Raw genomic sequence first — 24979 nt, forward strand, 5'->3', positions numbered from 1 at the left:
AATTACATATAGAGATACACATACATATATTATTTGTATTTTAATACAAATTAATATTAATTGAAGTCTCAGAACAGCCTAATATTTGATTACTGTGAAGGAGATGACCAAGTCTCTGATTTCAAGAAACATACATACTCTGTGGAGAAATTAATAATAAAAAGACCATAAAAAAATGAATAAGACAAAGTAGTTAAATTTCAAATGAACTAATAAACACCAGTAAGAAAAAGGAGATTAAGGTTTATTATGTGGTAATGTGACCAACCCAGGCACGAAGAACATTTGAATGTGTAATTTTTATATTTAAATTATACTCTAAATATTTTCAATACATGTGATTAATGCATGGAAAATAATAATTTGTTACCCATTAAATGTTAAACCAAGTGTTTGCCATGGGCCAGAAACTCTAAGATACATATCATAAGAATGTCACAGAATAGGTGACACATAAATTGAAGAATTTTATATGAAGTACCCTTTTAAAACAATAAATTTGGCTGAAGTTATATACTAAAATGCATAGTTTAAGTAGTAACAATGGACAAACTAAAACTACATACAAATCTCATAAACATAATATAACCCCCACAAAATCCAACATTCATCAAACAAAGAGCTAGATAAGACAATGAAGGGATTTCCTTAATGAAATAAGGAATATCCAAGACTGGAAGAAATCATGACAATTTATAACAAAACAAAGAAAGAGCATGTATTAATTTTATTCAACATCCATCACCATTCACAAACAATATGATCACAGATATAAAAAGTATATGCATCAATTATTAGAATGAATACCAGCATATGGCAAGTTTCCTAGTAACAGTAGCTTTCAAAAATGAATTAAAATTCAATATGGAGTTAACAAACAAAATCGAATTTAAATAAAGCACTAATTACAAAGTATGTATTAAAAATATAAAAGCTTAATCAAAATTCCAAAAAGTTATCTTTGCAACCTCATAAGATGACTCTAAAGTGTACAACAAAAGTGAAGAAATGCTCAAGACAACCTGGAAAAACAGACAAACTGCAAGGATTTTGTGTCAGAAACAAGATACAGGTATAAAAATTAAGGCTAATATTGAAAAGGAAAAGGTCAAATGCCACCCTGAACCACATAGTGAGGCCTTGTCACAAAAAGCAAAGAGAGAAAGAGAAAGAATGGAATGACAGAAAGTTCAGAAACTAACCCTACCACAACCTACCAACAGGACTGTGGACAGTAGGGAAATGAGGTATTTCTTTAATATTTGGTCTTAAAACCAGTTAGCCATACAGGGTGATCATGTACACAAAACTATAGACTTCAATACCACACAAAGCATACCCCTCCAAAAAGCAAATTTTAATGTATTAAAGAAATAAAACAGGAAAGTGATAACAAATAAGAAATGAGAGAAAGAAAGAATAATGCAAATACTAAATACAGAGATATGGTAGATCTAAACTGACTTGGAAGATATGCTGTGACATATACATTTACTTTTAAAATTATAACTATACATTGTAATAGGCCATTATTCTATAATCAATATTCTAAAACATTCTGATATAGTACTTCAAGTCTAAATTAACATTGATTATGAACAATAATAATGATTTGAGGAATTTAAAATTTTTGCTTTCTAAAATATAGTATACAACAATCAAAATGCATGACATCAGTAATATAAAGAGGAGATAAGGATTAATTAAAATCTTCTAAGATGCTTATATTGTCTAGTAAACAGTATATATTTTATTGACCTTAAAAGTCAGGGATTCATGTCATAGTTCTAAGACAATCAATAAAAAATAGTAAAATAACGTAAACTTATCAGATATTCTATTGGCCAGGGAAATAACATCAAAGAAGGACAGAAGGAAAAAAAAAAAAAAAAAAAGGAATATAAAACAATACAAAATTGTAGGATGCTGGAGAGATAGCTCAATAGAGTAAGTGCCTGCCTAGCAAGCAAAGGTCCTGAGTTCAATCCCTGGCACTGAAAATAAATAAATAAATCAAAAAAATAAAAAAAAAAATTGTAGGATGATTTAAGATGATATATTACACCCCAAATAAGTAAAATTCATATTTAATGTTAATGTTAATACATGCATATTAATACATTAGAAAATAAGATTATATATATATATATATAATATAGAGACTATAAGAAAAGATTGTGAAAATGGATAAAAACACAGCTTACACATATACTTTTAAAAGAAACGGGCTGGGGAGATAGCTCAGTAGAGTAAGTGCTTGCCTGGCAAGCCCAGGGTCCTGAGTTCAATCCCTGGTACCAGAAAAAAAATAAAATAAAAGAAGACATATAGAGGGCTGGCCTAATAGCTCAGCGGATTAAGGTGCCTGCAAGCAGGCCCGGGGTGGTCTTTCGTGCCGGCCCCACCCCTGGGATGTGCTGAGATGGTGATTGAGACTGGGCGTGGTGGTGCATACCAGTAATCCCAGCTCTTGGGAGGCTGTAAACAGGAGAATCACTATGAGTCCGATCTAGTAGTGAGACCCTGAACATCATGTAGACCCTTCCCTAAAATACAGAAAAAAAGAAAAATAAATAAAATGAAAGACATATAATACACTATGAATCCCAAAACATTGAAAGTCAATGGACAGAAAGATATAAAAGCACCCTTTAACTTTCTTCAATTGAGACAGATGGCTTAAGAGAAATGTGTACCAGCACATTAGCAGACACTACAATACATTAAAGCCTACCACGTGTAGCAAAGCTGGGATGTCAACACTACCCCTGAGTCATTCAAACTGTTCTGTATGACGTGCTTCAGATGAATATGAAAAAGGTTTAAATCAAACCCCCCAAAAATCATCAGAAACAAATGGCACCTCTTCATAAAATGAGAAAAGAATTACCAGAAAGATAAATCAATGTAAAATTAGAAACAAAATATGATTAGAAACATTTGTAGGTTTCTAATCACTGAAGTTCAAGGTCAGTGAAAAAGGACAGACTCTGATGTATACCAGGCGTGCTTGACTGGCATCCACCAATACTTCCTGGCCACTGCTTAGTAATAAGGATAAATTACCAATGTATCAGCTTTTCCTAGGACCCATTCTGAATGACCACGCAACTACTTAATTAAGATGGCTCGGGAGTGCTGGCTCTGCGCCAGTTCCCCTAGCCCACCTCCTGGTTAGAAGCAATGGGGGTTTCTATTTGAGGAACATGACAGCATCAACTATCAAATTTTCTCTGCAGTTTTTGATATTGAATATCCAGCATTTTATCAATAGTAGTCTGCACTAAGAGAAAATAAGAGCTCAAAAGCCAAGGGAGGGCTGGGGATATAATCAGTGGCACAAATGCTTTCCTGGCAAGCACAAGGGCCTGAGGTCAAAAAAAAAAAAAAAAAAAAAAAAAGCCAAGGGAATAAAAGAGAAAAAGAAATAGGCCCAGAAAAGGTTACTAGCTACAAATTTTAGAATAGCCATAATTAATATGCTCATATACTGACTGGCAGGAAGACTAAGAATTTTAGTTAAGAGACAGAAATTACAAAAAGCACTAAATGGAAATTCTAGAGGTAAAAAGCATTAAATAAACCCTATGATTGTGTCCTAAAATTAAGAATGCAATGACTGGGATGAGGAGCAGACTGAAAAATAAAAAATGATGGATTAGCAGACTGGAAGAGAGGTACCAAGTCAATCTGTGCCTGAAAATTGTAAAAAAAAAAAAAAAAAAAAATGTAGAGAAGAGTGTTAAGAAATACAGGGCAAAGCGGTTCAAGACGCATGATGAACGCAATACACACATGTTAGGTATAGAAGGAGAAAAAGCAAAGAGTAAATTTTTAAAGAGATAATTACTGCAAATATTACAGAAAGCAACAAAAGATATTGTCAGAGGTAGAAGAGGCACTAATAACCCAGGCATCAGAGTTTAACTGCTGAAAATGAGAGAATCACGTAACAGTGAAAGCCCCTTCAAGGAGATGAAGCTCTTGTAAGAGCAATGGAGACATACATGAGATTAAAAAACACAAAGCACATGACATTTAGGTATATTAAATTTAAATATGTCAGTAATTATATTATGTTAAATATGACAAATCAAAGGAAAAGATTATAAAAAATTATTAAAAGTACAAGTAAACCAAAACCTATATGATGCTTACAAATAATACATGAAATACAGAAGGATACAAAAAGATTGACAAAAATGAAAAAAAAACAAAAAGACCAAGAAAATGATAAAGGTATTATGGCTATACTGTCAAAGTAGACTATAAGGCAAAAATGTTCTAGGCATAAACAAATTAATTTTTCATGTTTAAGAAAGATTAAAGGGGCCGGGGAGATGGCTCAGAATAATAAGCATGTTTCCCTGGCAAGTGCAAGGGTCTCAGTTCAATCCCCAGTTCTGTCAAAAAAAAAAAAAAAAAAAAAAGAAGAAAGATTAAAAAGAGAGCTGGAGAGACAGCTCAGTGGTCTAAGCACCTGTCTGGCAAGTGAAAGGACCTGAGTTTGATCCCTGGTACTGCATACTGTGCCAGCCCCAAAACCAAATATGGTGGCACACACTGTAATCCCAGAGCTGGGGTGACTAAGACAGAAGGATCACTATGAGTGTGAACTGCGTAGGGAGACCCTATGTCAAATAAATAAATAAATAAATAAATAAATAAATAAATTTTAAAATTGTTTTTAAACAATTCAGAAAGAGTAAACAATTCTGATTTGTATATATAGCCTCAAAATGAGGTGCAAAACTTCTGGACATTATAAGGAAAAAGAGATAACCAATAATTCAATGGGATTATTTTTTCATATAATTCCAAGTAGCTAATAAGCAGCAATCAGACCCAAAAAGGTCTTTTTTAAAAAAACTGAATGCAAATTTTCCTGGCTGAGGGTACTGAACAAAGGATAACAGAAAATGTGATCAGTATACATGTGCTAGTTTTAAAAAATTAAGTAGATACAGGTCAATACTTTCTAAAAGACAAAAGTCACACTAAATATATCCTTTAATAGATTAAGAATTAAACTAAGAACCACAATGAAAGCTCACTGGTAGCTTTCATATTTGGAAATCAGGCATAAATCCCTGAAGCCATAAATCAAAGAAAAAAAACCACATAAAATCAAATTTGTTATGCTTACAAATAACACAATATATAGAAGGATACAAAAAGATTAAGAGTAAAATGAAAAAAAAGACAAAGTGATAAAGGTATTATGTCTATACTGTCAAAGTAGACTACAAGGCAAAAAATATTTTCTAGACATAAACTGTTAACTTTTCATGATTAAGGAAAATTAAAAAGACAGCTAGGTCTAAGTGCCTGTCTGGCAAGTGCAAGGACCCGAGTTCGATCCCTGGTACCGCATACTGTGCCAAAACCGGGTATGGTGACACACACCTATAATTCCAGGTGTGTGCCACCTGGGATTTTAAATACTGTAAAATAAATGATGAAACATAGCTATCCGATGTAGCTAAGGAAATCCTAAAGGTATACTAAAGAGGTACTGTACTCAATAGCTCCAAATGCAGTTATTAGAAAAAAGAACTTCAAATACACTCTGCGATACATCAGAGTGGGTCAATAAAACAAACCTAAGAGAAAGAGAAGGAAGCGGAGACGTTAACATCAGCGGTTAATGAAATAAAAGTACAAAGGTACACTAAAAGGATTCACAAGAGAAATTATTAGTTCTCTGAAAATATGAAATCACAAATCCTTGCCAAGATTCAATGAGGGATGATACATTAAGAAGTTACCAGTATGAAAAAAAGAACAACAGTATAGAACTTATAAACTAGGGATGGTGAACCTTTGGGAGCTTTCAGAGATATAAATAACCTAATGTGGCACACGTGCTACAGTTTTGCCACCATTATGGAGGACAAAAAGATAACATAAGGATACCAAACAACTATATATCTTAAATTTGAAAATTCAGATAAAATTCAAAAGCCCAACTGCTAAAAATGGATATAAGAACACACAGGAAACCCAAATAGTGTATCAAATGAAGAAATGGAACACAGCATTTAAAACATCCTCACAAAGAAAACCCCACGTCCAGATGACCTCCACACAACTATCTTTAGCAAATATTTTAAGGAAAAAAAAAGTTACTTTTCCATAAAATTTTGTAGGCAGTATTTAATCCTTAACACAGTAAAGATTACAATGCCAAGTATTTAGCACTATGTTTAATGTGCTAAAACACGTTAAAAAAACAATAAAAAATACAAAATTGGGGCTGGGGAGATGGCTCAGTAGAATAAGTCCTTGCCTGGCAAGCGCAAGGGCCTGAGTTCAATCCCCAGTTCTGCCAAAAAAAAAAAAAAAAAAAAGCAAACATAGCATTACCATTCTAAATATTGGGCTTCAAATCCAGTCTAATAAAGATAAAGTTCTGAAGTATTCTATGTATAAAGATGTTGTTTATCCAAATCATATTTTAAAGAGTTAAAGACATTTTTCTAGTATGAAGTTAAGATTTGGTCACAGTAACTAAGAGCAAACCTTTATAGAAACCTCATGAAACTCTAAAACGGTAGTGCCCAGGCAGTGAAAGTTCCATCTGCATTACCTCTCTGGAAGCTGGTCTGTATCCATAGCCAGATGGCAAATTTTTATCTTCTTCACAACCTTTGGCTCCTGGACTGAAGTGTAACTCAACATGAAAGCGTTCTTCTGAAGAAAGATCCTAAAATACATGAAGGAACATTTTTACAGTGACTAAGTTCAAGCAATCTATTTACCTCTGGCAGTATAGACAAATCCAGAGCCTGGTTACCTTGTTAGGGTCTTCATAGAGCATAATGACAATCTGAGTCATGTAGTTGAGTTCACTGACAACGTTCAGGTAGTCCATGGCTCGTTTCCACTGTTCATCTTTCGACTCCTGAATAAAAGGCATATGGTATTTTCTCATACTGTATTACTTGAAAGGCACTTCCCTATCATCACAGTAGCTCAGTTAACCCTGAGCAATACCACACACACAGGTGCACATTACTGTGCATAACTGTTTCAAAATAACTTCATTTACGTCTCAGTAAGTTAAAATAAACTATTTTAAAATCTTCTGTGAGTACCATTGGAAACTCAGGTGGGAACGTTTTACAAAATAGTTTATACAATGTAAAAACTGAAAGTTTCTTGCAATACATTACCCATTATGGAATTCCAAGGAAAAGGAACACTTTTTAATCTTGTAAGTGCAAAAGAAGATCAAAAGTGTTCAATCCCTCCTTAAGGACAGTGCTCTTTTCTCTCCTATCATACAGTCTTTGTACCTGAGCTTATCAGTAAATATCCCTTATTTCCTGCTGTGACATAGATTGAAAAGGGTCTGACAACCTTATGTGTTTGAAAGGGGAGTGAACACCCAGGTGTTTTGGCTAACATCCTGTTAGAAGGCGGGAAGTGGTTGGAGACAGGTCAGCAGGTACTGGACATAGAAGGCTTTCTCCCTCTCCAGTTCCTCCTGACTTCCTGGTCCCCAAGACATGAACACCTTTCCTCTACTAGACCTTGCTTGCTGTGGGCTGAAAATGTGAGAGAAACCTGAAATCACCGTTATTTTTATGTGAGTTTAGAGGTGGCTGATACAGATGATGAGATCCTAGAATTCAGGTTTATGCTCTAAAAAGTATACCTGAAGAGGGCTGGTGAGAATAATTTGTAAAAAAAATAATTTGTAAAAGCAGAAAGAATAATTTGTAATAGTTTAAGTGAACTTTGCATGTGAGAAGAATATAAATAATAATGGACAATGAATACACAAAGGGTGATTTAAAAATATTATGAATATTTAAATTTAAAAAGTTATTACAGTGAAGTCACATTACCATTAATTCTCAAAACACTTCCCTTGCTCTGAGCACACTTCTCTAATTGTTCTTGCCAATTTCTGAAGCAGTTCTGGAACTCCTCCATGAGTGTTTCTCTACAAATAAAATCTCTCGCGAATGCTGTTGCCCAGGGCCATCCAAGAGAGGAAGCTCGTACAACTATCACAGCGGGTCCTCATCCACTGGACTCATGCAGTCCCTTCTGGCTTTTCCCGCAAGTCAGAACGACAATGCAAGGTAACCCCTCTGAATTAGGTTAGGATATCAAGGCAGCCACAACCGTGCAACTGAAGACACTCACGAGAAGGACGTCTAGCACTGCTGTGGAGAGTGGCATCAGCTTGTGACAAGTGTGCTCAAAGTGAGGAACATGGCAATGTCTCTTTTACTGCAATGATTTTTTTTCAGAAATTATACACATGCTCTATTTTCCTTATTATGATTATTATTTTTTTTATGGGGGATTGTATTTTACAAAAATGGCTGTAAGGCATATATTGAATCCTATATATTCTTACAACATGACAGTGAAACGCCAGGCATCTAGCAATGTGAGTTATTTATTCTCCTGTTTTTTTGAACCCAGATAGAATTCTGTGATTGCCTCAATCAAAACTGTTCCACTTGAATGATACTATGTTAGATTTTAGAATTTTGGCTAGAGAAACATCGAACACTTGCACCTTGCTATCACAGGAAAGCAGGACGGCCTCGCTAGAAACTCAGTTTCCTGGGCACTTCCTCTTGGAACTCAGCTGCATTTTGAGAAAGCAGGTCACATAAAGAGGTCAGATGCTGTCATTCTACTCAGCAACCCCAAATGTGGTCCCAGTTGCTAAGTACCAAGCACTAAACATGTGAGAACACCTGTGAAGTGACTGAGTGCCAGCCACTATCTGACTACAAACTCACGAGACCCTCGGTTAAAGTGACTGACTGATCCTAGGCAATCCTCTAAATTCTGGGAAGTGGAAATAAAGGAGCCGTGGTGGTTTTAAGCCACAAGTCTCGGCATGCCATTAGGTGACAGAAGGCAGAGGTGCGGCGTCTGGTCAAACACAAGTCCTGTCCATGCAGACCCTGCATGCTAGAGTTGATCCCTCAAATTCTCTTTTTCACACTATCAGGGATCTGTAATATCACCTAAAATTTACGTTATTGGTTGGTCACATGGACCTTTCTTACAGGAAAGAACGTTACTGCACCCAAAATCCGGCAGTGCTTGGTGTATAATAAATCCTTGGGAAGTGATAGTATGTCATAAAAATTGGCAATTAATTACTATAGTTTCATAGTAAAAATCACAGTGATGTGATTACAAGTTTAAAAACCATTTATTAGTTAAATTGGACAAGCTTGCTGTACTTACATCGCATAAGGCACCATAGCGAAGAATAGATAGTAAAGAATGTACATGGCTTTCACTGGTGAAGTATAATCTGGTACGGACATGACGTTCAGGAGACAGAACACCTCTGGAATACCTAAAGTTAGAAGCATGCAATATTAAAACATAACCATGTAATAAAAACTTCTTAAGTATAGAAATTAGTTTATAAAATGGAATTTAATCTTCCTAGGAGTAAAAGTCCCTAATAAATAAACCTATCACTCTTCCAACCACAACTCCATAATTGAGTAACTTCCAGAACTGAGGAGAAACTGGTTTTTGATAGACATTATTCTAACATAAGTTAGTTGGAACTAACTAGGTCCGCTGTGATTAGTCAAAGAGCATCAACTTAGTATTACTCGAGTTAACTCTAAGAGGTTATGTTAGCTCCTCCAGCAGCGGTGACAGAGTATAGACCTAAGGATACTCACAAACATTTACGCAGCTGAACAGGGCAGAGGGCCGACCCCATGAAATGATGACACACATCCCCTCTTCCCCAGTCACCTCTGCTTTTCTCCAAATTGGTGCCAAAACCAGCCTTGGTTGGAAGTTAATTAATGGGAATAGCTAGATAATCCTATTTCCACAAAATATCAAGTGATATGCTCCTGATTTCTATATAGAAACATCAAAAAATAATTTAGATTTGAAGTATGCAAAAGCAGATGCCTGTGGACTTAAACAACTAGCGCAGTCTCTTACACCGGATGGAGTTTATTTACAGTGTCATCATCTTGCGTTCTCTGCAGGTCTGAGCGAATCTTTCTAACTAGAGGAGTACAGTAGCCTTTGGCAATCTCCAGTTTTTCAGCTTTAGTTATACCATATTCCTGAGCAGAAAATACACAGTATTAGAAAAAGGGTGTAATAATGAAGAGCTCTAACAAATGTACTCCTGAATTAAGGAATTTTAGGGAGACACAAATAATTGTATTAAGACATTTATACTCAGTTTACCTGTTTGATAGCTGCAAATATACTATTTTCAAACCATAAACATCATTGGAAGGATTCTGTAGTAGAATTTAAAAGCCAAGTAACTTCTAAAGAAAGGAGGATGAATGAATTAATGCAATCCTTTGTAATAGTATTCAACTTAATCAGGAGATTTTTATTTGTTTATTTATTTATTGTGTGTGTGTGCGGCCAGCTCAGCCCACCAGGGGGCGGGGCTGGCTGGCATGTGGTGCTGGGGATTGAACCGCAGGCCCTTTGCTTTGCTTAGCTTAGCTTGTTCTAAGTAGGTGCTTTAGACCTCTGAGCCATCTCGCCAGCCCAATCAGGAGATTTTTAAATGTTTAAAACACTATTAAAACATAGATTAAGGAGAGAATAACTAAGACAGAAAAAAGGCAATAACATGAAAGGAAATACAAATTAAGGCTGAGATTTTTGGAGGCCAGGGATGTGATTCAGAGGTAAAAGTTCCTGCTGGGCACACAGAAGACTTGGGTTCGATTCCCAGCACCACAAAAAAAAAAAAAAAAAAAAAAAAAAAAAAAAATCAACAACCACCGATCTCCAAACAGACCTTTTTCTGTTCCAATGTTGATGCACATTTTTTAAAAGCCTTTGGCCAATATTCTTAATATTTTAAATGGTGGTGAGCAAAGATGCCTGAAATTACCCAATTTCTGTCTATAATTATGAATTAAGTAAAATTATAATGAATTGATGCAATGTGAAGTGGCAAAGAACTTAGTAATTATGAATCGTATTGAAAATTATGGTTCAAAATAGTACATCAGAAAATAACTGGATATTAGAAAAGTTCATGGGATAGGAGAGTGTGAGAAGGGAAAAAAACAGAAAGAATAAGCTGAAAGAAAGAATATGGAAGAAGGAAGAAACACACACCTCTTCTCCCTCCAAATTCATTCTGGGAAACCTTAATTTAAAAACTATTCCCTGTGATGATAAAAAATCTATAGACAGCACATCTCAAAATTGTTTAATAAAGAAAATGTGACTGATTACAGATGGGGTACCCATGAAAAGTGAACCTCTGGGGATCGTTTACCTAAAAGCTGTTATTCCTAAATTCACTCAGTATTCTTGCCAATATGTATGACAGTGAGCGAGGTATATAAAAGGGTTACGTGTGTATTTGTGAGTTTATATGTAAATAGAATAAAACTGTTGAAATTAAAATATCATTAGAAAGAAAATTTACTTGTTTTAGCAAGCCATAAGAAAATAGGTATGTTCATATATTGCTGGTCTGGGTTAAAAAATAGTTAAAGAGCTCTAAAGCTAAGGAAATACGGTTAAGTATATGCAAACACATATGTAAAGAGAGAGAAATTAAAAGAATCCAGGTTTCCCTGTACAGACACTAGTTAAATAAATTTACACATAGCTTTACTGATACAGAGAGAAGTACCTGATGGTAAATGAAGAGGAAAAAAATCTGATTGTAAAACAGTATTTTCCTGACCCCATTTTTATAAATACTTTGTTACATGTATGAAGTAATAACTGTATATGCATGAATTTAAAGAAGGCTCTGACAATATTCCAAAACACTGACATATAATTGGCTGGTAATGTTATAGTGAGTTTTTTCCTAATAAAAAACTTTCTAGTTTTATAAACAAAGGTATTATCAATTTCCAAGTAAAACACATTCTTTGCTCACCTGTGAGCATTCTTCGGAACCAAGTAAGTTTTAGAAAGCTATATTCTCGTATGTAGCTGTAATACTTCTGCAACAAATAGAACTGTTGGGGCTGGCAAGCTAGCCCAATGGTCTAAAGCGCCTGCTTAGGCAAAGCTCAGGGACCACAGTTGGATCCCCCAGTACCACATGCCAGCCAGCCCCACCCCCACGCTGGGCTGAGCTGGCCAAAAAAAAAAAAAAAAAAAAGAAAGAAAGAAAAGAAAAAAAGAACTGTGTAAGATACAAGATGAGGGGAAGAGGGGCCAGGCATATAGCTCAGAGACATAAGTGCCTGCCTGACAAGCACAAGGTCCTGAGTTTGAATCCAAAGGAGGAGGAGGAGGAGGAGGAGGAGGAGGAGGAGGAGGAGGAGGAAATCTTCACTGAAAACATAAGTGTAACAACCAAGACACTAAGCTTGGTCTAATGTCAAAGCAATGCAAATCAAAGAAACAAATTATACTTTCAAAGTAAATTCAGAATTATCAATGATTATTCTTTCTGGAGTTTTCAGTAGGAAGGTTGAATAAATTTTCTATCTTGAACTTTATAACAAAGACGGATGCTAATTTAGTAAATTTATTTGGTTATTAGCACATCAGTGTTAGACTGAGATCCTCTATTTTTTACCACAGTTAAAAATGAATCCTGAACAACTGTGTTCATTTTGAGAGTAATCTTCAAGTATCCCATATTATAAAAACCTTTTATTTTGCAAAATTAAAATTTTGAGGTAGCTTGTTTGCTTTAGGCACTGAGGCCTAGTCCCACCTACACACATCTGATCAACTTCCTAGCTTCTGTCGTTCCCAACCTATCTCCTTTTTTTGTTTTATTTTGTCAGAGATGAGTTTCATTGCAGTTAGAGATGCTGTACTTGGAGAAGTCTTTAAAAGACATTTTCACACTCGATGCCAGTGGAAAGATTGTAGGTACTTGGATTTAGCAAAATAAAGTCCAATATAGTCCAATAGTCCGTGACGGCAGTGTGTTATCAGCACAACTGGTAACTGGCAGAAGTTGCTGACTTGAGCCTTTTACATATATGTATATACAAGATAATTAGGATAAATATACAGCTACTTTCTCTTAGTTTATTGAGAAGAAATGTCTGTACTAATATTGTTTAGACAAGATATCATGTCTGTATCTTGCCCTCTGAATAACTACTATGAAGACAATACGTAACGTATTAATTATTGTAACTGCCCTACTAACCTGTTTTGAAACTTTCATTGCTATTTTCTTTTTCTCAACAAAATGAATAAACAATAAAATTTAAAGATTTTGAAGAATAAAATTTGTCTTTTTCATTTTAAACAGGAAGAAAAATTATAACAATAATTAAAACAAAGTATTTATGTGTGTGGTACTGGGATTGAACCTGGAGCCTTATTTATGCAAGGTAAGCACCTACAATAAGCTACATTGTCAGTCACCTTTATTTAAATTTTAGTTTGAGATATGGTCTCATTAAATTGTCCACGCTGGACTCTAACTTGAAATCGTGGAGCTGGGGAGACAGTTCAGTGGTCTAAGCACCTGCCCAGCAAGTGCAAGGAACTAGGTTCAATCCCTGGTACCAAATGCTGCACTGGCCTCAGAACACCAGGTGCATTGTGCTGGCCCTGGAACTGGGTGTAGCATGGTGGCACATGCCTGTAATCCCAGCTTTGGGGAGTCGGAGCTGCATGGTGAGACCAAATAAATAAAAAATTAAAAAAAAAAAATTAACTTGCAATCCTCCTGCTTCACTTTCCCCCAAAGCTGACATTACAGGCATGAGCCACCATCCCCAGCTGCAACTCTTTCAAGCTAACATACCTTCAATTCTGAAAAGTGAAATAGTAAAAAAAAAAAAAAATACTGTCCTGCTTTCTAAGTTGATGTTTCCCAAAGGCATATTCTTGATAACCAAGATATCTTTACCCCCTTGTAAAGAAGATTCAAGTTTATAGATCACTCCTTCATACTATATAAACTGTTCATCATAAGATCACTTTTGTGGCCAAGTAAGTATGTGGCTGCTGCTTCATGGGGACTGGACATAATGTTAATATGGACTAGCTATGACCATTAGAAAATGTACCCTGGCGTTCTTTTAGCCACTTTTATACATGGGTACTTACAAGTGAAGCTCTCTGAACTTTCTATTTTTTTTTATGGTTATACATAGTAATGCTGTTTTCTTTTTTCTTTTTTTGCTTTTATTTGAACTTTCTATTGATATTTACCCTTTTCATGAATCCTATTTGTCCCATCTTTTAACTTAGCTCACATTTGAAGTATCTGATCTACTCCAACATCCACTTTCTCACATACAAATCATTGTTACTAATCGAGTTGGGCAAAGATACTAGAAAGGCTTTTGGTGTTTTTCTCCTGTAATGTATTCTTGGTAGCAATGGGCTTTCTAACGTGTTCCTTGGTCATTAACGTGGTTCTCTGCATGATTACCTCTGAGTTGAGTTGTGATTACACGTTCCCTTCTACTCACCTATAATAATAAGACCCATGTCCCCAAAACTGTTTTAACTTGACCTCTAACATTACTTTCAAATAAAGTAAAAAGACTTGCCATTTTCCTTTCTTCTTTTATACTTCTTTTTTGTGCAGGGGATTTAATCAAAGGCTTCAGGCATGCAAGAGAAGCTGTTAAGCTGCATCCTCAGCTCGCAGGGCAGATTTTTACACAGAGCTTGCAGATACCTTTTCTTCCTATTCCCCACATATTTCCATGACATAAAGCTGGTACACAAGTACTGGGTACCCAGTAAGCACTTGATAAGGGATATTTTTCTACACTGTCTTCAGTTGATTTGTTTATTAGCATTATTATTTTTGAAGAGTATAAATTCTTAAATTTTAAAAAGTTATATTCTTTGAGCAGAAAATTACTCTGCACAATACTATAGTGGTGGATGCAAATCACTGTAAGTAAGTATAAGCTCACAGAATCTTAATGTAAACTGTGGACCTCTGGTGACACTAGTTTGTCAATAAGGTCCATCAGTAATAGAAAATATTCTACTCTGGTGGAAGATACTCATAATGGGGACAGAGGGTACACGGGAAATCTTTACACCATCCACTCCATCTTTTTTGGTTTTTATCCATTTCATCTTGTTATAAACCTAAAAATGCTCTAATAATAGAATTTATTTTTAAAAAGACCTAAAATCAAAATATTAGGAAATCAGATATATTAGTAACAGAAAAATACAGGCTTATAAAATCAAATTACTTAATTTAAATGTTTTCCTGTCATGTAAACCAACTCTAGATATCTTCAAAATATATTTTTAAAACTTTATAAGAACACTGATTCTTAAGAATTAGTTACCTGAGGGATAACAATATCTGCTAATGCCTTTGAAAGCCTATATAATTCCATTGTATCTTCTAATTTCAAAGAACCATTATGCTGGACATCATATTTTATACAGTCGTATATGTCAGGAATCTTACTAATATCGTATCTTCCATTCTTTGTTTTGAAGTCTTTCTCCAACTTGGACCATCTACGTAGCATAAGCTCCAAGGTTTCACTATGATAAAGTTGAATATCTAAAACAACATAACATTTTAGTACATTCAAATCAGAATATCAGAAACTTTTAAAGTTATATAGTAAAACTACAAAAAGCTAGAAAATATTATTATAGGCATATCCCATTAGCAACTAAATATTTTTCAGTCTTTTTTTTTTGCGGAACCGGGAATTGAACTCAGGCCCTTGCACTTGCCAGGGAAGCACTTATTCCACTGAGCCATCTCCCTGGCCCCAATTTTTCAGTCTTGAATAAAACTTAACATAAAAACTTGTGTTGAAAATGGGACTTGTGGAAGTCCTTTTCCTTGGTATAGACGCTACTCTTCTTTAACTACATTCCTGTATTTAAAAGAAAAGGAAGACTACCTTTAGCAGAAAAGAATCTTAGCAATTAAATTCTTCTAGTAACAAGTGTGTAGCAGTAAAAAACTCTAGGATGTCCAAGTTGTCCAGGTGTTAACAGGCCAGCCCAGGCGCCAGAGCCCATAACACTGCTTGCTCCTCCTTCCTGAGCTACTACGCAGTGCGTAACTATCCAACAATGCTAAATACCTAATCAAATGAGAATGTTCTACATTTTTCATAACCTGATGGATAAAAATAATCGTAGTTTAGCTGTTGTTTCTTTGATGCATATGTTAACTCATACTGTAACTTGATCATCAGAGGTTTGATTTCTTAAAAAGAGACTGATGTTTATTTATGTTAAGTTTAAAAAGTTTTTACCTGATGATTTTGGATCTTCCATTCGATGTCTGATTTGAGAAGTCAAACTTTGAATCAAAGAATAAACTATGTCACAGGTCTTCACAGGATTTTTAATTAAATGCATTGATTTGATAAGAGAAATGCTTCCAGATGGAGTAAGCTACAAATGAACAGATTATATTTTATAACTGGTTATGCCTAGCTCTTTAAGAGAACACACATAATTTTCCAGACTACTTCCATTTCGCAAATTGAGATGACATCCAAAGTATGATAATACAATTGAGAGATAGGTAAAAGCATCGGAATTTCACATTACTTTCATAAGTAATGAAGTTTAGCTACCAGAAGATTGACTTATTACCCATAAAGAAAATCTGGTGAAAGTACTCTAACTTAAGCCAGGAGATCTAATGAGTGGTTACTGATTTGTATCACACAAATATGGCTTTAACCACCAGACATACATTTACATGCAATTACACCAAGTCTCTATTACCAGCATCACCTTGTGCCACCTGAGAAACCCTAGATCTGAGGGGAAGCAACTTTCTGAAGATCAAACGACTAGTATGTGCGGGAGCAGGATTCCAATACACGTAGTCTGACTACAGACTCATGTTTGTAACCAGTAAGCTATTATTCCTCTGAAGTGAGTTCCTTTTCCATTCAACAAAAGCTACCAGTGTATAATACAGCTGCAAACTCCAGTTTTGGCACTTAGCCTGGCAAGTTAAGTTCCACATGAAGTTCGTGCCTACAAAATAAAAAATGTTAAGTAGAATTACACTTCTGGTTTTAGTGAAATCAGAATGTAACTGCTGAAAGTAAGTAAAAGTTCTGGGGAAAGAATGTCTGCATCTTTGCTTTAAAGGCTCCCAGAGATAACAAGTTTAGGGCAACAGAATTCTGCAAACAAGTGACCTATGAAGAGAGCCTGCCATTAAAGAATTGTTTTTGCCCTGAAAACATTCCTTAGTTATAAAGAGAAGGTGGGTAACTTTAATAACTATGTTGGGTTAAGAAAAAGTTAAAGTTTTGGGTGAGCTCAAGTTTCACCCAAAGGTGAACTCTGGTAAATCCTTTGAATCCAGAGTTTTAAGAAACAAAGATGAATTGGAAGCAAATCAACCCACAACCAAACTGTAGATGAGGTATTACTCAATCAGCGGGTCACAAAAGATCTGTTTCTGAAAGTGATTGAAGACAATCAGACTGCTATGCTTTCAGGCATGACAGAAACAAATAAAAATACCACAAGAGAAAATGATCTTAAGCTTAATATATTTCCATAAACAAATAAAATATCCACCCACAACTAATGACATTCAGACACACAAGGACACAAGATCTAAAGTTCCCTCCACAGACAGAATGAGATTCAGCCATTAGATTTTCCAACAAACACTAAAAAATAAGATTTCTGTTTACATTCAAGACAAAAAAGACCCTTGAAAAATCAAAGATTACCAAGTATTTTTAAAAAGCAAATAAAAATTTAGAATAAAAAAAGTGGTTGACTGTAAAGCATATTAACTATAGTCAAAGACATTTTGGTAAATTAAAATATAGATTAGAATACTGTTTCTAGGATACAGACAAAATAATTGAAAAAAATCCAAATTATAGATGAAAAAAGACAAAGTGATTAGTGCTAACAAACACACATTGGGAGACAACTCAGAAAAAAGTAAGAAATGTAATATATCAGAAAAACTTTTCAAAACCAACAACAAGTATCAAACCACAGGTCAAAGAATCCCAATAAAACATTAGCAAAATATAAGTCAATCTACACGGGCGTGGGAGGTAAGTTCAAAGGTAAAGCAATAGTCTAGCATATGAGGTCAGAGTACTCAAAGCCACACGAGGAAAACAAGGCCTATTTATATCTAGAAACACAACAAAAACTGCTAGAAAGAAAAACAAAAATAAAATGTTAGGGCCAGTCCGATAGCTCAGTAGACTAAAGTGCCTACTTAGGCACAGCACAGTGACTGGGGTTCGATCCCTGGCATGCCATGCCAGCCCCACCCCTGAGACAGAGATTGAGACTGTAATCCCAGTGCTTGGGAGGCTGAAAATAGGAGGATCACTACAAGTCTGATCTATGTAGTAAGACCCTATATACCCTGTACAAAATACATTAAAAATAAATAAAATGTTAAAAGTGGCCAGAAGCTATTAAAATTTATTTGCAAAGGTGTAACAGTAAGACTAACAGCTAAACTCTGAAGCCAAATATTGCCTACCAAGCATCATTCTAAAGTCCTATATCAGTGAAAATATTGAGTAGATATTTAGTAAAATTATTAGTAAATTATTAGTCAAATATTTACACAAACAAAAAAGTCCCAAGAATTCACCATTAGCAGATTCATAGAATTATTGTACTATTTTTTTCTTCAAAAGGAAAACAACCCTGAATGGAAGCCTTGAAAATAAAGAAATTATAGTAATTAAAAGTGTAAATTAGACTTCCAGCAAAACAGCCAAGTAGACCACAGGTGAACTTCCTCTTACAAAAGACAGGCACATGGAAGAAAGGTGCATGCTGCTGAGACTTCTGGGAGAGGAGCACTGAGGTAAGATGCCGGTGACAAGGGGGCTCCGCAAAGCAGGAATCCTCAGGACTGCAATGACGGGAATAAAGGAGTGCATGTTTCCCTCCCTACTCTGGTGCCACAGTCTGGACTCTTCTGAAATAGAAACATCCTCCTCTTGCTGCGGAAAGGTAAACAGGAATCTCTGCAAGTCTGCTGCTGTGGAGCCCTGCAGCTCACATCAGCTTCATGAGTCACAGGGCGTGCGTAGCACAGCACTGCTCCAGAGGCAGTTCATGGACAGTATCTCTATTCCGATCAGGACCACTCCGCGTACTTCCTCCCGGCATGAACTCTGACCCTGCAGGCCTGCACACACAGTGCCACCCAAGCCAGGCTTGGACAAGTTCCATCATGGATAACCGACAGAGACTGGCAGGTGCTTTGACCCACCACTGCATGCACTGCACCTAAATTATCAGCTGAAGAAGCTACATGATGGGGAACTTCAGCACTACACTCAATGGAACCAAAGCCCTATCACACACACCAGAAGACCCGTCTGCAGGAGAAAGTCCTTTACTACAGAAATCCTAGAACACAGCTAAGGGACACGAGAGAAGTGCCGTGTGCGCAAATGTCGACACTGGAGCACAAGAAGAGCACGAGCAGCAAGGCTATAGAACGCCTCCTTGGTGGCAACGAGCTCCAGAGACGAAAGACAAGCGCAAGGCCTGAAAAAGAGCTCAAGACGATTATTCTAAGGAAACTCAATGAAACACAAGAGAAGAGATAATTTATTGAAATTGAGAAAACTCATAATAAGAATGAGAAAGAGTTTAAAGGAAATAAGTTTTAAAAGGTAAACAAATATTGGAGCTAAAGAATTCAAAATATGAAATTATAAATACAGTGGAGAACATTAACAACAAACTAGAACAAACGAAACAATCTCTGAACGTGAAGACCTATTCTCACACTCATTCTCCTCAAACTATCCCAAAGAATTGAAAAGACCATAACTTTTCCAAACTCATTCAATGAAACTACCATTATCCTGATAACTAAACCAGATATAGATAAAGTAGAAAAATTAAACTATAGGTCATTATCTCTAATGAGCAGACAAGCACAACCCTCTACAAAATACAAGCAAACTAAATTCAACAGCACATCAAAAAAGACTTATGTACAGGTGAAATGATAGTTCAACATGAATAAAACATAATACATGGATAAAAATCAAATGGTTATCTCTTTAGATGGAGAAAAACCATTCAGTAAAATCAACAACCTTCCTGATGAAAGATTAAGTACAGAAAGATAACATTTAAACTAATAAAATCTATATAAGACAAACTTGCAGACAACACAATACTACCCAGAGAAAAGCTGAAAGCATTTCCTCTAGGAAATAGAATGAGACAAAGATATTTACTTTATAACTCTTACTCAACCTAGTACTAGAAGTTTTAGCCAGAGCAGCTAGGCAAGAGAAATGAAATAAAACACTGATACAGACATGGAAGAAGTCAAATTATACTTAATTTATAGCTGACAAGATTCTGTAATAGAAAAATCTCACAATTCCAACAAAAACTATTAAAATTGATAAATTCAGTAAAGTTGCAGATCAAAGACTGAACATAAAAAAATCACTAGTATTGTTATACACTAATTAAGAAACCTGCTCAGAAAGAAATCAAGAAATCAATCTTACTGTTAATGACTATAATAAAGATTATAAAAATTAATGATAGCTAGGAATAAATTTAAAAAAGAAAGTTAACTGTACACTAAAAATTACAAAACACAATGTAATAAACTTAATGATAAAAAAGTAGAAAGACCTTCCATGTTCATGGATTGAAAGAATTAACATTACTAAAATGTTCATATTATGCAAAGCAGCTTACAGATTCAACAGAATTCCTGTTCAAATACTAATAGAGTGCATCTTTCAAGAACCAGAAAAGGCAATCAGAAATTCATAAGGGAGCAATGAGATAGCAAAAACTCAACGCAACTTTGAACAAAATGAACAAAGCTACAAGCATCATGATGCCAGATCTCTAGACATTATATAGGGTAACAGTAACCAAGATAACATTGTACTAGCATGAAACACACAGACCAATGGAAAAGAACAGCAACCCCAGAAATAAATTTACAGGTAGCTGATTTTCAACAAAGACACCAAAAATATAAATTGGAGAAAAAGAAAGCTTGTTTAACAAATGGTACTATGGACATCCATATGCAGAGAAATGAAACTAGACACCTGTCATCATACACCAAATCAACTCCAAATGTACCAAGAATCTTAATGAAAGAGCTAAACTAAGAGTAGGAGAAACACTCACAGACCAGAGAATAAGATAAGACCCCAGCACAGCAGATACAACACCACAGATATTTCCTTTTTCATTTCCAATCTGAATTCCTCTATACCTTTCTGCAGCAGTTTATTTGAAAAGCCGTTGATTCACTGATTTCAGCTGTGTGATTCTCAATTTTTTCTGTGTTAGTGTCCTCTTCACTTGTTATGGGTGGGCTTGGGGTCTGAGATTGCATTTTGCTCCTTCTCGTTGGCATTTTGTGTAGCACTGTCTTCTGACTTTTGTTGTAGAGCTTTGGTGCAGTTATAACCTTAGCACCTACTGAAGTTCAGGGGCAGATCTACAAAGTTTGGATCTATCCAGTTGTACCTGGCTTGGGTGTGGCTGCTGTGCTCAGCTCCTTCCTGCTGCTGCCCTTGGGGGTGAATCTGTTGTGCCTCTCTGGCAAAATGTTCTGCTCCTGGACTAGCTGGGTGGTTCTGTCCCCTACTCTCTCTGCAGGGATTGCAGCTACAGGGTTTCACCTCAGGCCTGCATGCTAGGCCTGAGCTGAGTCTGGAGGGGACAAGGTGGAGTAGCGGTGAGAGGTAGCTCTCCCACACACTTGCCGGGCCTGGACTAGGACTGGATCTGGGGGTTCCCAGAAGGTGACAGAAATTCCTACTCTGTGGGTGGGGTGTGTGTGTGTGGGGTACTATGGAGTGAAGGGGGGCGTCCCAAGAGGGTGAAAGAGGGTGTCACCCATGCTACACCTGGGCTGGGACCAGTAGGTCATGCCAGCACAGGGTAGCTGGAAGCTCTCCCATACACTCACCAGGCCTGGGCTAAGACTGGATCTAGGGGTCCCTAGAACACGGCAGAAATTCTCACGTGGTGGGCGGGGTGGTGGGGTGCTACGGAGCAATGGGGGAGCCCCAAAGGGGTGGAAGAGGGTCTCACCCACGCTGCACCTGGGCTGGGACTGGCAGGTCCCGCTGGCGCAGGGTAGCTGGAAGCTCTCCCACACACTCGCTGGGCCTGGGCTAGGACTGAATCTCCTGATGGCCGTTTTTAGAGAGTGCAGAGTTTCAAGAACAGTTAATAGCCAGGCTTCAAGTGCAGAAGGAATACTAAACACAGTGAACACGGTTGGCAAAGCTGTCCACAAATGGGATTCAAAATGAAAGAATCAGGTGCAGTTTAAAGGAAAGTCGGAGCAACGTAGCATTTTGACCAGCAATTTAGGAAACCTCACGCTGGTGCTGAAGCCTCAGTCAGTCACAGAAAAGAACTTCCAGCCCTTGCTAAAAGTATGCTGCCAGGTTAGGCAACTCAGGCTCATACTCCTCTATCGAGAGTTTTCTCAGCTTCCAGAAAGGAGAGGAGATCACAGACCACGTACATCAAGCTTTTGTTGAGTTCTGTTCGTTTCCAGAACTACCCAGCGACTACACTCCTCGTACTGCGCAGTAAAAGGTATGTTTGACCATCAGTGAAAGGCTGGCAGCAAAGGGGAGATGTTCTAAGATTGCTCTGCTGAAAAAAACATGAAACTGAGGTGAAAAGGATGGTTTCTAACAAGCCAGATCAAATACAGCATGTTAAAAATAAGACAGGAATTGAAAGCACAAGGAGAATGACAATGAATGGATCTTTAAATTCAAAAAGATAGTCATGATATAGTGAGTATAATTAAGAGAACTCTATTTGTTCTTGAAAATTCTCAAGAGTTTTTGAAGTATTCTCACCACACCAAAAAAAAAAAGGATTTGAGGTAGTGCATATACTGCATAGCATTCCACAATACTTTTGACAACCCACAATATATCTTGTTACATAGAATATGTCCAATTATTGTCAATTAAAATAAATAAACTGCCAAATAAGTTGCCAAAGTCAGACTACACTGGTTATCTATGTACACTAACCCAAATAACAATATTCTAGATATGGTAAGGATACAAAAAAATGACAATAGGAAAGGGATTGTAGTTATTTCTAGGAGACAGAACAGGTTGCTGCTGTGAAGGGAGGGAGAGACAAGGGCCAGAGTTTGTCCACGTTTTCTTTCTCTGCCTGGTTCATACAAAAAGTATTTGATTTAAAGTACAATAAGCACAACAATTATGTTTCATGTAATGCATGTAATGTTTCATAACATGCAACAGCATGCTACAACCCACCTTCTCATAATCTTCTGCAGTAAAATCTCTGTCTTTCTGCAGTATTTCATGAAGCCTCGCTTTCACACGCTGCTGACAACTGCTCAGTGAGTCACTGTCACTGTCCAAAAGGCCATTCATGTTCGCACTTTTCACCATCTGCACAAGAATGGGTGTAAGCTCTCCTTCCAGAGCCAGCAGCCCCTAAACACAATGAACAAAGTCAATAGTTGAAAACTTAATTTGCAAAATAATTGAAGACATCACATTTCTGTTATATGCTGAATTTCACAATACATTATCTATAGCTTATCAGTGCTGGTTGGTAGCACAGAAGTTCCACATCTGGTCTTTTTAAATACTGATTCAGTAAAACTCCCTTAAATTGCCATATTATATAAAAACTCTAGTAATTTAAGAAACCACCTATTGATACCTTTGCAAAAGCGGCCGCAGTCATCTGGACTCGCCCTTCATCAGAGGCATATATTTTGAGGTCATGTCGGTAGGTGCTGTGTAATCGAAGCAAACCACAACCAGGAAATCCTGCATAATCTCCTGAAAATAAATCCTCGAATCACTTAAGCTATATTTTTATTTTGCTGTCTTTAAATTTTACTAACATCAAAAAGTACTCAAGAGTTGAAAATGACATGTATAAATTTAACCAAATTCAAGAAATGCCAGGCTTTACCTTGCCCTCCAGGGTACATACACCTGAAAGCTCTTCCGAGTTCTTCGGCCTGGACCCTGCCCGCAGGGGTTAGCTCTCCTCCCCATTTCAGAACCAAAAGTAAGGACGGCTCTTCTCTGCGGCTGTCTACGCACAAGTAAATCAATGTTAAGTATGTTATTTTATTTTTTATTTTTTATTTTTTTTTTGTACTTTAGGGAAGGGCCTACAGGGTGTTCAGGGTCTCACTACTAAATCAGACTTGTAGTGATTCTCCTGTTTATAGCCTCCCAAGTGCTGGAATTACAGGCGCACACCAGAACGCCCAGTCTTAAGTATGTTACTTTAAACAGACGTACCTCAACTTTTTTTTGGTCTGTGCTCTCTTCTGCAATGGAATCTCAAATGTAAATTATTCCATTCCCTAAATGTTCCTATCTTTTCTTATTTTGTCTTCAATATTTGAGATTTTATTGGTTGTGTTGAGGATAAGTACACACGATTCACTTTGTACACAATTCTTAACACACCTAACCAAAAAAAGCCACGTATTGTTTTTCAGTTGTTGCAGTGATTTTCCAGCTTCAAATTTAGAGGCAAATTTTCCTCTTTGTAGGCTGTTGTTTCAGCAGGAATAGAGTCTACTTAGGAAAATCTTACTGAAATCCAGAATCTCTTTCATGCTTCGGAGAAGGCTCCCTATGTCAGCAGCAGCATCGCTTCTCTTACATTGCATGACACAGCTACTGTATTTAACTTAGTTATGCTACATCTGATAGACCATGAGCTCCTTGAAGGGTCCACAGCAGACCTCTGTTCATATTAAGTGCCTTTACAGTGCTGTCACACAAAGGAGAACACATTAACTATAGTGAATGTTTCTCAATTGGGAATCGGGGATTTGCGTGATTTTTTAGAAGAAATTTGAATTGACAGCTTAACATTTATCCTAGTTCAAATTTCAGCAAACAATGACATGCAGTCAGAGCCATTTTTGAACAGTGCAATTTTCATAATTTCTAGATTACTTTGTCAGATGTGAGTGAGACACCATTACATGAATGGGTTTCTGAACTTAATTTTGACCAGCCCGTTATCATGGCTCTAAGAT

At 36.4% G+C, this 24979-nt stretch overlaps 1 protein-coding gene across 15 annotated transcripts in view; it reads right to left on the reverse strand.

Annotated features, from left to right (window-relative positions):
- Window positions 1-24979, reverse strand: part of Ppip5k2 (diphosphoinositol pentakisphosphate kinase 2) — an 84594-nt gene that overhangs the window by 27185 nt on the left and 32430 nt on the right. For 11 of the 15 annotated variants that reach the window (XM_023708378.1, XM_023708376.1, XM_023708370.1 and 8 more), the window contains exons 15-23: window positions 23890-24015; window positions 23632-23753; window positions 23217-23399; window positions 16191-16332; window positions 15255-15478; window positions 9955-10082; window positions 9226-9340; window positions 6797-6904; window positions 6590-6706 (exon numbers count right to left, since the gene is read on the reverse strand). In XM_023708378.1, coding sequence (XP_023564146.1) covers window positions 6590-6706; window positions 6797-6904; window positions 9226-9340; window positions 9955-10082; window positions 15255-15478; window positions 16191-16332; window positions 23217-23399; window positions 23632-23753; window positions 23890-24015 — 1265 coding nt within the window. The remainder of the gene's footprint in view (window positions 1-6589; window positions 6707-6796; window positions 6905-9225; window positions 9341-9954; window positions 10083-15254; window positions 15479-16190; window positions 16333-23216; window positions 23400-23631; window positions 23754-23889; window positions 24016-24979) is intronic. The other 4 variants (XM_023708373.1, XM_023708375.1, XM_023708387.1 and 1 more) reach the window with 1 other exon arrangement.

This window comes from Octodon degus, unplaced genomic scaffold (genome assembly GCF_000260255.1).
Source record: "Octodon degus isolate 3935 unplaced genomic scaffold, OctDeg1.0 scaffold00009, whole genome shotgun sequence".
Taxonomy (NCBI): domain Eukaryota; kingdom Metazoa; phylum Chordata; class Mammalia; order Rodentia; family Octodontidae; genus Octodon; species Octodon degus.